This window comes from Hipposideros armiger, unplaced genomic scaffold, assembly GCF_001890085.2.
Source record: "Hipposideros armiger isolate ML-2016 unplaced genomic scaffold, ASM189008v1 scaffold_468, whole genome shotgun sequence".
NCBI lineage: Eukaryota > Metazoa > Chordata > Mammalia > Chiroptera > Hipposideridae > Hipposideros > Hipposideros armiger.
Genome location: NW_017731818.1, coordinates 1,041,387 through 1,055,437, shown reverse-complemented (window position 1 = coordinate 1,055,437; position 14,051 = coordinate 1,041,387). Strand labels below are relative to the sequence as shown.

Genomic DNA, 14,051 nt, shown 5'->3' with positions numbered 1-14,051 from the left:
ACCCACTGCCCCCTTTTTTTCACTCACTGGTTCTCACAGCCTGTAAAGTCTTAGAAAGTCCCAGATGTTTGAAGGAGGCTGTTCCACACATCTTAGATTTTAAAGTAGGAGCAAGATTTATTATAGCCATATAAGTGTAATTTCAGTCTTAATATTGGTGCTCACGAACTAGGTGTCATCTGCAATGTGGCCCCTTGTCAACTAGAACAATTCATATCTGAGGAGGGTTGGCATAAGTGTCAAACACTCAAAATAACCACAGGATATTATTGAAACAATGAACTCTGCTCACAAACTCTTTCCCTCTAGGAAATTTTAATTTACGTAAACATTTTTCAAAAAAACCCTTTTGCATTCAGGCAACATTAAAAAATTAGACTGGAATAAGTTGTGTATGAATAGACAGTAGTAACTCCTGGGGTAAGTGCCTAAGCAGAGACAGCCAATGCCTCAAATTACATTTTCTCCTACTACAGTTTCTAACAGTGAGAACAGGCTAAAAACCTGTTCCCTCGGGTCCTGCCTAGCTGAAGGGTGCAGCACAGCATGCCCATTCTTTTAGGGCAGCGAGTTGAAGTGCAAGTGGAAGCCGGTCTGTGTTTTGTATTGGGGAGTCCTGCATGCTCCTAGAAAGCAGCTGAAAGTTTCCAGCTGAGGTGGACTGAGGCTTTTCAAGTACTCCAAGATGGGTCTAGAAGCATCTTCCTCATTGTCAGCAACTTTTTTTGTTTTGTTTTGAAGCCTCTTTAGGTAAAAAGTGAAGAGTTCCTCCTTTTTCCTGCAATAGTTAATTAATAAGACTTTTTTGAGTATTATCTGTGCGCAGGGCGTGGAGTTAAATTTCCTAAAGGAGGACTGTGAAAATGCACCCCACATAGATTCCTGATTTTTTTTTTCTAGGATTAAAGAACCTTACAGAATCTCCGAAGTGAATGGAATACCCCTGAGGTTTTTCCTTGAGCACTTACAGCATTTTATTCTATCAGTGAATTGTCTTTCTTTTGACATGATCCAGACACCAGCTGAATTCTTAACAGTTACAAATCACTTGCATTTAATTGGTGGCATTGTAAAGATCATGGGAATGTGCCATCAACTCGATTCTTGTTTTTATTGACAGCTGATTGCATGGTGCTGTTAACATTTTAGATGAGAACATAAAAAACAAAATAAAGTAAAATAAACTATAAAATGCATAAACCGGGACATTAATGCAGCAGCTAGAGATGACTCATGTAACTGACAGCAACAAGAGAATAAGGTTTGATGAAAAGATTCTAGAAGCCCAAGAGTGATGAGCTACAGGTGCTAACTAAAGAGAGGGTGATTATATATCTGGGGGTGCCCAAAAAATGTATACACATGACTTGTATTCATCTTTTGTTATCAGTATATATTGAGTATTACAATTTTAATACAGTTTTTTTCCTTTCTTAAAATCTGTATACATTTTTTGGCACCCTCTGTATAATTTTTGTTGGATTACTGAGTTCCTTACTGATCTTTGATACTGCATTCATGAACATTGTAACACTGCCATCCTGGATGTATATGTGTAAAAAATGGACTTAGCATATTTGACTAACTAATGTGATAAATTTGTGAACTAACACTTTACATTGGGACACATATTAGCAAGAACATATTTTACTCCATAATCTATGTTGGTGATCAATTCTCAGTGCCATGGCAAAACCCAAAGAATTATGATTGGAAGGATCTTCTCAGAGATCTCTAACATTAATAAAAACATGAGATAGAGGAACAATGGGTATGAAATATATTGTAGGACTAACCACCGGGTTTCCTTTTCATTAAAATACTTCCAACACTTACTGTGCTCAACTTCTATTTTTTAATCACATTATTTTCCAGACTTTTAATTTCACATCAAATTGGCACCTAAGAAACTCAACTGATTGAAAGTATAAGGATTTGTTTTACATCAAAATAGCCAACCAGCACTGAGAGAAAAAAAAGCCAATTAAGAAGTTATTGTTGTTCATAGAAGTTTAAAAGCCCGTATTCTCATTTTTAATTATGTCCTGCTCTTAGTATCAAAATCCACATGTCTACTTTCATCAATAAGTTATAGGCTGACCAAAGATAATTTAACTCTGCTCTGAATTAGAGCAGTTTCAACTAAAAAGTGAGAATAGTCTTTATGCCTCAAAAGTGATGCTATGAGGTTTAATCTGTTTTTTAAAATATGCAAATGTTTTTAGATTTCTTGATGAGAGTACACTTTTATTAGCATTATTTGGGTAAAATGTATTTTCCAAAATTAATCTAAATGTGTATTTTAGAAGATCGAGTTTATTCTGATTACTTTTTAAATTCATGTCCCCCTCCAAAATTTTAGCAAAAAATATTGGTTTGGAGTTAGAAGTATCCCTTAATGCTTAACTTTTTTAAACCCCCCTCATTTTGCAAATGAAATAACCCAAGAGCATACAAACAGATTTTGTCCTCCCACCGAAAGGAGACAGAATCATATTTCAATTTATTTTATCTGAAATGATTTCTGAAATTTTGTTACATTTGAATCTACCCACTTGAAATTTTTTCTTTAAAACTTCAAAACCATTTTTATTTGGGCTTCCTAAGCATGATAATATGTTAGCCCGTGGGTTTTATTGCCAAAGCTATAATCTAGAAGCACATTGTCACACAGTGGGCTTAGGTTTCTCTATATTCCAACACATCTTAGATCTTTTTCCTATCCTACTCAAACTTTAGATGTCAGAAGACTACTCATGCACCCTGATTTTAAAGGTTTGCATAAATGATGAAGGCCCTCTGAGACTGATGATTACAACTGTTATTTGCACCACTCTGCTTGTCACTATGCAATTGCAGTAAATGCAATTGCAAGTACTTTTATTTGAAGGCCATTTGACAGAGGGTGGAGAAAATTCATTTACTCTTTCAAGGCCTGTGTATTTTTCTGGGAGAAGCTTGTCCTTTTATCCTTGGATAGCTATTTGGGAAATATCTTTTTGCAGTGTAACCCCCTGAGTGATTTCTGCAACTTAAGGCCTGAGCTATGATTCACAGACCTTCCCTGAATCTTCCTCACCCCCTTTCCTCCCACATTCTAAAGACTGGCAGACTGATTCATGCTTGCACCCTTGAAGCATTCTTTTCCACAGAATGAGGAAGAAAATTTGCATATTTTAGCAAAAACACTGAGCTAGTTACATCATAGATATTTAAGGAAGGAGTTGTTTACTAATATTGAAATAGCACACAAATCACATTGAGCAGCTTAAAACTGGTTCTGCTCTCTTAAGGCAGATAGGCGAATTAATACAATCCTTGAGTGATTTTATAGAGACAGTGCTGCGCATGTGCCCCACCCCAGTCCTCCATCGGCACCCAGGACCAAAGTCTCGCCCCTCCCTACGGAACCAAAGGATCAGACAGGAGCGGAACATGAATACCTACCTTTTCAGAAACCGAAGGTCTGTTGTCCAGGAAGATCTGGTGCTGTAGCCCCTCACCATAAATGGCCAAGTTCCAAGGTCCGCCGATTAAAACTTACCCCACTAGCGCTTCCGCGTATCTGTTCTGATAACTCCTTAAAACCTTCCCATTATAAGCCAATGGGTAGTTTGGATTTTAAGTGTCACAAGCTTCCCCTTCTTCTTGCCTAGCACTATGCAAATAAAACAATTCTAATTTTTCTACTTTGCTGTATGTGTGGTGGGGACAAACTCTCTTCCTGTTGGGTTACAATATCAATGTGTCCGTGATTCTGTTGAGGCAATACAAATCAAAAAAGACAGTACTGTGGATTTCTTTTTCAAGAATCTTTTCTAACTTGCACCTTCTCACAGGAACTCACAGAAATTCAACACACACTACTTTTAAGTTCGTCAGAGAGATCAGCTAACTCCATACAGCTGGCTTGTCAACCTTCAACAAGACTGTCCTTCACAATACTGAAGGAAGTCTTATGTTTCAGACTAAAACAAGAAGTGCAAATAACGTTTATAATTTGCTAGACGCTTGTGTGTGTGTGTGCGTGTGTGTGTGTGTGTGTGTGTGTGTGTATGTGTGTGTTTTAATCGCCTTATTTTCTACAAGTCATCACAATTTTAAACCTGCCATCAGACATCATGAACACTTGCTGTTCCCAAATGCCTGCTCCTGGATCAGTGTAAATGCTCCTTACCTATAAACAAATTCCACTCTGTGTCGAGATCAGCCTGATTTGCCAGACAGCCCTTCATAACGTTGAGGCAGTAGTTATTGCAAGGTCTCACGGAGGGTAGTCCTCGACAGTATGGGCAGTACAGCATCTTCATGAGAGCACGGATGCACCCTGGGGTTGGGCTGACCTGTCGATTTATTAAAGAAAGAAAGAAAGACAATCAGAAATAAGAAGGATGGAAGAGAGACAAAAGATGTAACTCATTTTCTCCTTAAAGAAAAAAAGAGGTGAAATGGTTCTGATAAACCTCCAGCAGTAGAGCAGAAGGTTAAAGGAAACATCAACATCTCAACCCCTTGTAATACTGGATCTTGAAGCCAGTCATTTCTTGTTAAATACTTCTCTTTGGCATAGCAATAATCAATTTTCTTGAAATGTCAAACATTTTGATATCTATATCACTGTAATTCAGCCCTTAAACTTAGATACTCTTTCATTGCAATAGAACGTGAAATGAGATAATGCACGTGAAAGCAATTTGCAAAGTTAAAAGCCCCATGAAAATGTAGGTATTATTAAAGTTTAATGTGACACCTTTAGAAAAATTTCCAACTGGTTATTTGACCTTGCTTCTAAAGGAAGTTGGCAGATATACTTCCTTTGTACATAACTTTTTAAAAAGGATCAATATCAACTTGTCTGGGATTTCTGAGATCCAGGCCTGCTCAGAAGCAATGCAACTGCTAAGGGACTGTCTCCAGGTATCTGAAGCTATACAGTTCTGGAACTCCATGGAAAATGGACCCAGCGTTGAAAGTGAGGAGCAATCCTTGCGGTAATTCAGAAGAGCTGATAATCAACTGACAATGAAGTGCTATTTGCCTTACATATGGAAAGAAGCCTGCTCCTTCCAAAGTTAATCTATTCTAAACCAATACCACCTTTGTTAGGCTTATTGAAAATTCTAATTTGACTTCAAGCGCAAGAAATATTCAAAACAATATGCAACAACCGCAGCAATAAAAATATAGAGAGCTCTTTTTCATGACTAGACACAAACATTATTGTCATATTTATTAGGTTGGTGCCATATAAGTTTTGTATATTAGTTAAGTAACTATATGCTGCCATTCTTGTGTTCTAGATCTGGGGACAAGCTTCTAAGTTGTATCATCTTTACCTCTTGGAGTGCTATAGTCTCATCAGATAGGCCTGGATCCACAGGTGCCATTTCCATGTCCAGAACATGCCGATACTGACAGAGTATAACACCAATATAAAGGTGGGTCAATAAAGGTTGTTTCCACATAAACAGACACCTGCAGCTACGGTTGATCTCTGTCACTTTTATCCTTTACCTAGAAACTACATTTGAAGTTTTTGATGCAAGTCTTTAATTTTTGTAACATTTTCTTAACTTTATGTTTTATACTGACAATATCCCTAATATAATATTTTAGGAAATAAAGCTGTCTATTTATTTGTTTAGGCACTGAAATTTATAGCTGTCCTTCTGGTTGTTGGCTTTTCTTTTTCCCAGAATTTTACAAAAACTTTCAAACATACAGAAAAGTTCAAAGATTTTCATAGTGAACACCCATTTTCCCACTCCTAGATTCTACATTTAACATTTTCCTACGCTTGCTTTTTCACACATCCATCCATCCATCCTCCAATCCACCCATTAATCCACCTTTATTTTTCATGCATTTCATTGTTAATATTCTTTTTATTTTTACTTTTTCTGGTAATTTAATGTTGGCTTTAATAAAATAGAATTAACATGATCAACAACAGAAAGTTAGGTCATTAAGTACTCCAAATCAAATATGTAAGGTGACGTATAATTGGCCTTTCTTTATAAAGATATTCAGAGAATGCTTTTGTATCCATTAATTATAAAACTTATTTTCCAGCAAGAAAACAAAAAGGGAATACAAAAGTGAGGAGTCTAGTGACTTCTCTTTTGAGCACACATTAGTGCCACCACATCATTTTCTCCAGATGAGCTGTTTTGCAGGAAATGACAAATTTTATCCACAATTGAGCAGTATCGTTTTAAAATTTTATTTTATCCACATATACATGTAGCCCAAGCCATTCACAGAAAATACAGAAAAATATTCTGTATTCTCCAAACAGAATCAATGTCCAATTTCAAATTCTTATACATTTTACTTATTTGGCATGGTTGCAGTTCTACAAACCTTTGTCCATAGTATTTTGTTTTCCATAGCCTTGCAATTTCTCTCCTGACCCTGATGTATTTCTCCAGAGACCCACCCAATGTTCACCCAAACTAACTAAGCAATTTCTTCCTTTTTCTCTCTAAGTGTGTTGGTATAAAATCTGGAACATTTGTAAATATTGGGGATGCACATTTGAGATCTTTTGGACATTGTGGACTCTTTTTTATCACTATAAGCTACACCACTCTGAAAAACAGGCCCATCATTATAAGGGGCTGTGATTATGATTTAGGTACTCAATAAGTGCTTTTTGAATTGAACTCTCTATTGTGTTTCCCAATTTCTTGGCCATATTGATATTCAAAGAAGAAAAGAACATAATAGTTTCATACATCTAGCATTCAACTGTTGCTTCTTAACTTTGTTTTCTAAGGTTATTGATTGCATTAGTTCCAAAGCTTTGCTTTAATTTTTTTTTTTATTGTGTTGGAACCAGTACAATTTTCTCAGTATGACATTTAAGAAGAGTCCCCAATCAGTGTAGCCACCAACAGAGAAAATTGAACAGCCTTAATAACCTAAAAGAACAATGTTGTTCAAGTTAAATGTGGCTGTCTTAGTACTTTTGGAAATGACATCCTTCCTGATCAAATAAAGGGCATTTGAAGAAGAAAATGGAAAGTGGAGGATCAAAGTTGAAGCTTTCATGTTCACAGACCATATTTTTTGAATTGACACAACTGCATGCCTGAATTGAAAAAAAAAATCATCACTTTAAACTGAAGGCTTTTTTTGAAGTAAGCCTCTGAAAAGAAGGTTGTTTTAAATGCCAATTGTGTGAAGGGGTATTTCTCTTTTTAAATGTTTAATAGTGTTTTAGAATCATGTGATACCTACTTTATTTATTTATTTATTTATTTATTTATTTATTTATTTATTCTTTTTTTAAGATTTTTTATTTGGGACTCGGGGAAGGGGAACAGACAAGCTGCTGTCCTTTTGTTCATCAGTCTAGTTGTGGAGGACGTCGCTTCACTGGCCCATGTTGTATTATTGTTGCGCTCTTCCCAGCTGAGGCAGATCAGTCTCCGGCCATTGGACCGCCGCTCAAGGCAGCTCTTGGCAGCTCTCGCTGGCTGCCAGCCGCTCACGTTGGCTGCCCGCCACTCACTGTAGATTATGACAGCCCACCGCAGCAGGGGCTGCAGCCTTCTCCATCGCTGGTGACTCAGGGCAGCCCGGCTCCAGGTCGAGCTGTTGTTCACCATCTTAGCTGTAGAGGGCACAGCATCACTGGCCCACATGTGGGATCTTAACCAGGGCCCTGCTGCTCAGAGCTGGCGTCCCAAGCCAGCTCTTAACCAACGCGCCACTGGGCCGGCCCGTGATAACTACTTTAAAAAATCTTATTTCAAAATCAATACAGACTCACAAAAGTTGCTAAACAGTAGAGTCCTGGGTGCCCTTTAGTCATCATCCCCCCATGGGAATGTCTCATATAGCTGTAGTACAATATCACAATGAGGAAACTGATGTTGGTACATTCCTGTTAACCAGTTTATAGACCTTATTCCATTTTCATGATTTTTGTCTTCCCGTTCTCCTTGGTGAATGCGTATGTATACTTCTGTGCAATTTTATCTCATGGATATGTCTGTGTAATGCCACCACAATCAACATACAGAACTTTTCCATCTCCAGAAAAGGACCCTCTTGTGTTCCATCTTCACCCCAGCCCCCATCCCTGTCACATCTATTGCCACTGGTCTCTTTTCATTTCTATAATTTTATTATTTCAAGAATGCTATTTAAATGGAATCATATAATATGTAACCTTTTGAGCTTCACTTTTTTTTTAATTGGGCGTGATGTCCTAATGTCTATCTAAGTTGTTACATGTATTAATGGTTCATTCCTTTTTTAATGCTGAGTAGTATTCCAATGTTTGGCTATAACAGAATTTGTTCAACTATTCACTCACTGAAGGATGTCTGGGTTGTTCCCAGTACTTTACTACTAGAAATCAAGCTTCTATGAGCATTCATGTACAGGTTTGTGCATGAACATAAGTCTTTATTTATCTGTGACAAATGCTCAGGAGTACATTTGATAAGTCAAAAGTTTGGTGCATTTCGTTTTCTAAGAACTTGCTGAACTATTCCAGATGGGTTGTAGTACTTTACATTTCCATCAGCAATGTGTGATAGATGCAGCTTTCCTCATATCCTTGCCAGTATTTGGTCATATCACTGTTTTTTATTTTAGTCATTTTAATAAGTATATTATAATATCTACTTTTAAATTTATACTGAGTTTTATGTGAATGATATCTATACCTGTAGTCTAGCCTCAATGGTTTCCTAAAAGCATCAGATTCAAGTTCATTAACCAACTAATCTCTGGAAAATATGCAACATTAAAAAAATAATTTTGAAATAGTAGATAATTCTATACATTTGGCAAATCCAAAATAAGCAAAGGAGTTTTAAAATGTCACATTTAAAACTTAGAATAAAATAATTCTCAAATACATAGTACCACAAATGTATACATTTTTGTGGAATATTAGGGAAAAAAATTCCTACTGTTCATTTAACAACAATAAAGAATACAATCCACCTTGAAAAACAAAATGTTGAGTTTTTTTTAAGTTGGTGATATGGATTTTTGATTATTTACACAAAAAGGCTGTAGCTTCCTAGATATTCAAAGTATACTGGGAAATAAGTAAAAGAGTAAGTTGAGATGTTTATAAAAGTGATATCCACTTGGCATGAATAAAACAGTGTTTTGTAAGTGAAAAATGAGTAAGTTGAAATTGACATTCTTTTTTTGTACTTGTTTGTGCTCTCACCTAACTTTTACATGTTGTCCTTCACCAGTAGTAATCCTTTGCCAAGAATTCACAGCATTATGGGGAGAAAAGAAAATAATCAATGGTTGCTATTCCATTATCCTACTTTGGAAAAACAGATACAAGTTTGTGAGTTAATCAAGTAAGATTTCAACATAAAATCTTTGCATCTTGGGTTTAGTCCTCTTCACTACTTTTGATGCTATTTGTATGTAATGAATGACTTATAAATTATCATTTTATAGTTGATGTTATAATTAACTAGTTGTGACAAATAATAATACAAGTTGAGGAATAATAATAGAATTTACAACTAAGTTTCCTTGCAAAACAACTGAAAAATAAATAAAATAACATAAAAATAATTGAGCTCTTAGTTTGTAACCTTGTGAGGTTTTGCTGTTGTTTGTGTTTCTTTTTTGAAAGGTTAAAGCAAAATACATTGAAACAGAGCAGGGAATAGAAAAAAAAAGCCCTTAATAAAGCTGTATTGTGATATAGTACTAAGATGTATCTACCTGGCCAGCCATGTGTGTCAGGATGTTACAGCAAAAAATTCTTGTTTCCTAAATGTGATTTGAGGCATAGCATACCATTAACCTAGCCATATAATAATAGCAATTTATTGCACGTCTTTAATATACTTAAGCCTCCTGTATCTGGACCAACATTCATGCATTTGTACTCACATGGAAATTCCTAATAGTAGCCAATGTAAAATAAGACTGTCTCTTAAAACATTTTTAAAAAGAAAACATGTGAAAGTTATAAATCTATATTTATACATGGTGAACATATACCTAGCAAATGCTTATTTCTATGAAAATCATAGCCAAATTAATAAACATCTGTCTTCAGCTCCCAAAATACTAGTTAATGTAAGTGAATTCTTTAACTAATATGAATTCAAAATGTGTTTTTTTGAGTCAGACTTGATGCCATCCTCCAGCTCCTAATCTGTAACCATATTAAATGATATGTTTGTACTCATCATCTCAATATATCACCAGATTCTGAAGTGTCTTTTGAATCCTTCAAGAATGATTAAATTACATTCAACATAGCTTCCTGTTAAGTAATTTTAGTTGTAATTCTTTAACAATCAGTAACCTGTAAATAGGCTTTGTAGTAAGTTCATGAGACTTTAAATTGTTTTTCTTCTTTGTTCACTCATGCAACTTTCATTCATCCAACATTTATGGGGATAGATAAAGAGACCCTGGATCAGCACTGGGAGGCTCTGGAATACATTCATTTCCAGATTGTTTCATGGAAGAAATTACTTGTTTTAAGGAAGGGCAATGTAAGGAACACCCATGAAAGGGCATTTAGCTCAGAATTGGGAAGTGGGTGTTAACAGAAATGGCTTCTGAAGAAAGCCATGTAACAGATGTCTGTAGGATAAGCATGGGAGATGAGTGACATTAGAGACATGGTGGAGTAGGAAATGCCAGGAATCATTTCTTCCACTGAAGCAACCATTAATCTAGCAAAAAAAAAAGAAATGGACAGAATCAACCTTCTCAGAACTCTGGAATCTAATTTAAAAAACTTACAACAACCAGGAGAGTGCTTAGTAAAGAAAGAGAATGCTAGATTTAAGTAAAAAAGCATTGCTAAGTCTCAAGTCCCCAGATACTTTATAAGATTGGCATCATACTACATATTTTCTCTGAACCATGTTGAAGTGAAATTAGAAATCAATATCAGGAGGAAAACTGGAAAATTCACAAGTAAGTGGGAATTATACCATATACTCTATACAATCAATAAGTTAAAGAAAAAAATCCCTAGGGAAATTCAAAAATACATAGATGAATGAAAATTAAAATAGAACAACAACAAAAAAAACAAAACAAAAAAATAAATAAATAAACCTGATAGCCATAGATGCCAATATAAAAAAAGTTTTTTTATCTCCATTTAATTTTTATTATTTCCTTCTTTTTACAAATTTTGGTTTTAGTTGCTTCTCTTTTTCTAGTTTCTTAATGTATAAAACTAGGTTATTGATTTGAGATCTTTCTTCTCCCAGAAGCTGGGAGAGAGGCATGAGATAGTCTATCCCTCATGCCTCCAGAAGGCTGAAGGGATAAATTCTGCTGACATCTTGATCTTGGACTTCTAGTCTCCGAACTGTTAGGTAATAATTTTTGTTTTAAATCACTCAGTTTGTGGTAATATGTTATGGAAACTTTAGAAGACTAATATATATACCAACAAATTAGATAATCTTGATGAAATGGACAAGTTCCTGGAAACACACAATCTACCAAGATTGAATCATGACAAAATAGGTAATATGAATATACCTATAAGTAAACAGATTGAATTTGTAATCAAAAGCCTTCAACAAAGAAAAAACCAGGGCCAGATGGCTTCACTTGGTAGATTCTATTTTACCCATTTTTAAATAATTAAAACAACAAAAAAAGAGTTAACAAAAATCCTTCTTAAATTGTTCCAAACAAACAGATGATGAGGAAATATTTCCTAACTCATTCTAATAGACCAGTATTTTCTGATTCCAAAGCCAGACAAAGACACAATAAGAGAAGAAAACTATAGCAACTATAGACAAATTCCTCTTATGAATGTAGAGGAAGAAAATCTTCAACAAAATACTAGCAAACTGAATCCAACAGCATATTAAAAACATTAGATACCATAACCAAGTGGGATTTATCCCAAGAGTGCACGGGTGGTTCAACATAAGAAAATTAATCAATACTCAGAGAACAAAGAAACAGAAATGACATGCTCATATTAATTGATTCAGAAATAACTTTTGATAAAATCCAACACTCTTTCATGATATGTACATAGAGAAAACTAAGAATAGAAGGTAACTTCCTAACCATGATAAAGAGCATATGTGAAAAACCTACAGCCGACGTCATACTCAATGGTGAAAGACTGAAAAATTTCCCCTAAGATCAGGGACAAAACAAGGAGGCCTGCTTTCATCAGTGCTCTTCAAGATTGTACTGAATATTCTAGCTAGAATCATTAGGCAAGAAAAAGAAATAAAAGGTATCCAAGTTTGAAAGGAAAAAGTAAAGCTATCTCTCTATTCACAGATGGCATGATCCTATACATAGCAAATCCTAAAGCACGTGCACACACACACACACACACACACACACACACTCTACTACAGCTAATACATGAATTCATCAAAGTTGCAGGGTATTAAGATCAACACACAAAAATCCACTTAGTTTCTATACACTAGCAATGAACATTCTGAAAAGGAAATTAAGAAAGCCATTCCATTTACAAGAGTATCCAAAATAATAATATACATAAGAATAAATTTAACCAAGGAAATTATGAAATTTTATACTAACATTGCTAAAACAAATTAAAGAATACCTAAATAAATTTTCATGTATTGGAAGTCTTAATATTGTTAAGGTAGTGATACTATTCAAAGTAATATACAGATTCATAGCAAACCTTATTTAAATTCTAATAGTTTTTACTTGCAGAAATGGAAAAACCAATTCTCAAATTCATATGAAATTGCAAGGGGACGAAATAATCTTTAAAAAGGGAACAAATCTGGAGCACTTACATTTCCTGATTTCAAAACTTACTATACCTTATTATAAAGCAAAAATAATAAAAGCACTGCTACTATCCAACAATTTCATTTCTTGGTATTTACTCAAAGAACTGAAAATAAGCTTTGGAAGAGATATTTGTACTCGCATGTTCATTCCAACATTATTTACAATAACCAAGTGGTGAAAACAACCTAAATGTCCATTAATTGATGACTAGATAAAGAAAATGTGGTATAATTGCATACATATGATAGAATATTATTCAGCCTTAAAAAAGGAAATCCTGCAATATGTGACAACATGGATATACCCTGAGGTCATTATGCTAGATGAAATAAACTAGTTACAGACGGACAAATAAAGCATGATTCCAGGTGTATGACATCACACAATTAAGTTTGTGAACTTGTTGCAACAATGTTGCTAACCTTTTTTGATATCAGAGGGATTATTCATTATGAATTTGTACCAACTGGACAAACAGTTAACTAAGTTCACTATTTGGAAGTGCTGAAAAGGCTGTGTGTAAAAAGACGAAACAATCTGAATGTTTTGCCAACAATTTTTGGCTTTTGCATTACAACAATGCACCAGCTCACATGGCATTGTCTGTGAGGGAGTTTTTAGCCAGTAAACAAATAACTGTATTGGAACACCCTCCTTACTCACTAGCTCTGGCCCCCAATGACTTCTTTCTTTACCCCAAATAAAGGAAATAGTGAAAGGAAGACATTTTGATGACATTCAGGACATTAAGGGTAATACGATGACAGCTCTGATGGCCATTCCAGAAAAAGAGTTTCAAAATTGCTTTGAAGGGTGGACTATGCACTGGTGTCAGTGCATAGCTTCCCAAGGGGAGTACTTCAAAGGTGACCATAGTGATATTCAGCAATAAGGTATGTAGTACTTTTTCTAGGATGAGTTCGTGAACTTAATTGTCTGCCCTCGTACACTTTGATGCTTTGTTTCAGGGTCATATTGGTACATCCATGTGTCATGTCTAGTGATAACACAGCCCAAAACACCATCTTGCCTCTCCAAAAGGTTCTGGCAAACTTCGACTTTCCTTTGCTTTTGTTCATTGGTGAGCTTCTTCGGGACCATTTTTGCACACACCTTTTTTGTGCCAAGATTTTCAATTATGATTTTCTTGCTTCCCTGTCCATGTTTACTTGGTCTGCTATGCTTTTCACAGTCAGCTGACAATTTTGACACACAATTCGATGGATTTTTATAATATTTCTGTCAGTTCTGCTCACTACTGGTCGTCCTGACCTCTC

General features: G+C 35.3%; 1 protein-coding gene across 1 annotated transcript in view; it reads right to left on the bottom strand.

The window, feature by feature from the left end:
* GPC6 (glypican 6) overlaps positions 1-14,051 on the bottom strand; it is a 1,102,936-nt gene that overhangs the window by 342,007 nt on the left and 746,878 nt on the right. The window contains exon 4 of the mRNA XM_019666367.1: positions 4,178-4,343. Within this exon, the coding sequence (XP_019521912.1) occupies positions 4,178-4,343 (166 nt within the window). The remainder of the gene's footprint in view (positions 1-4,177; positions 4,344-14,051) is intronic.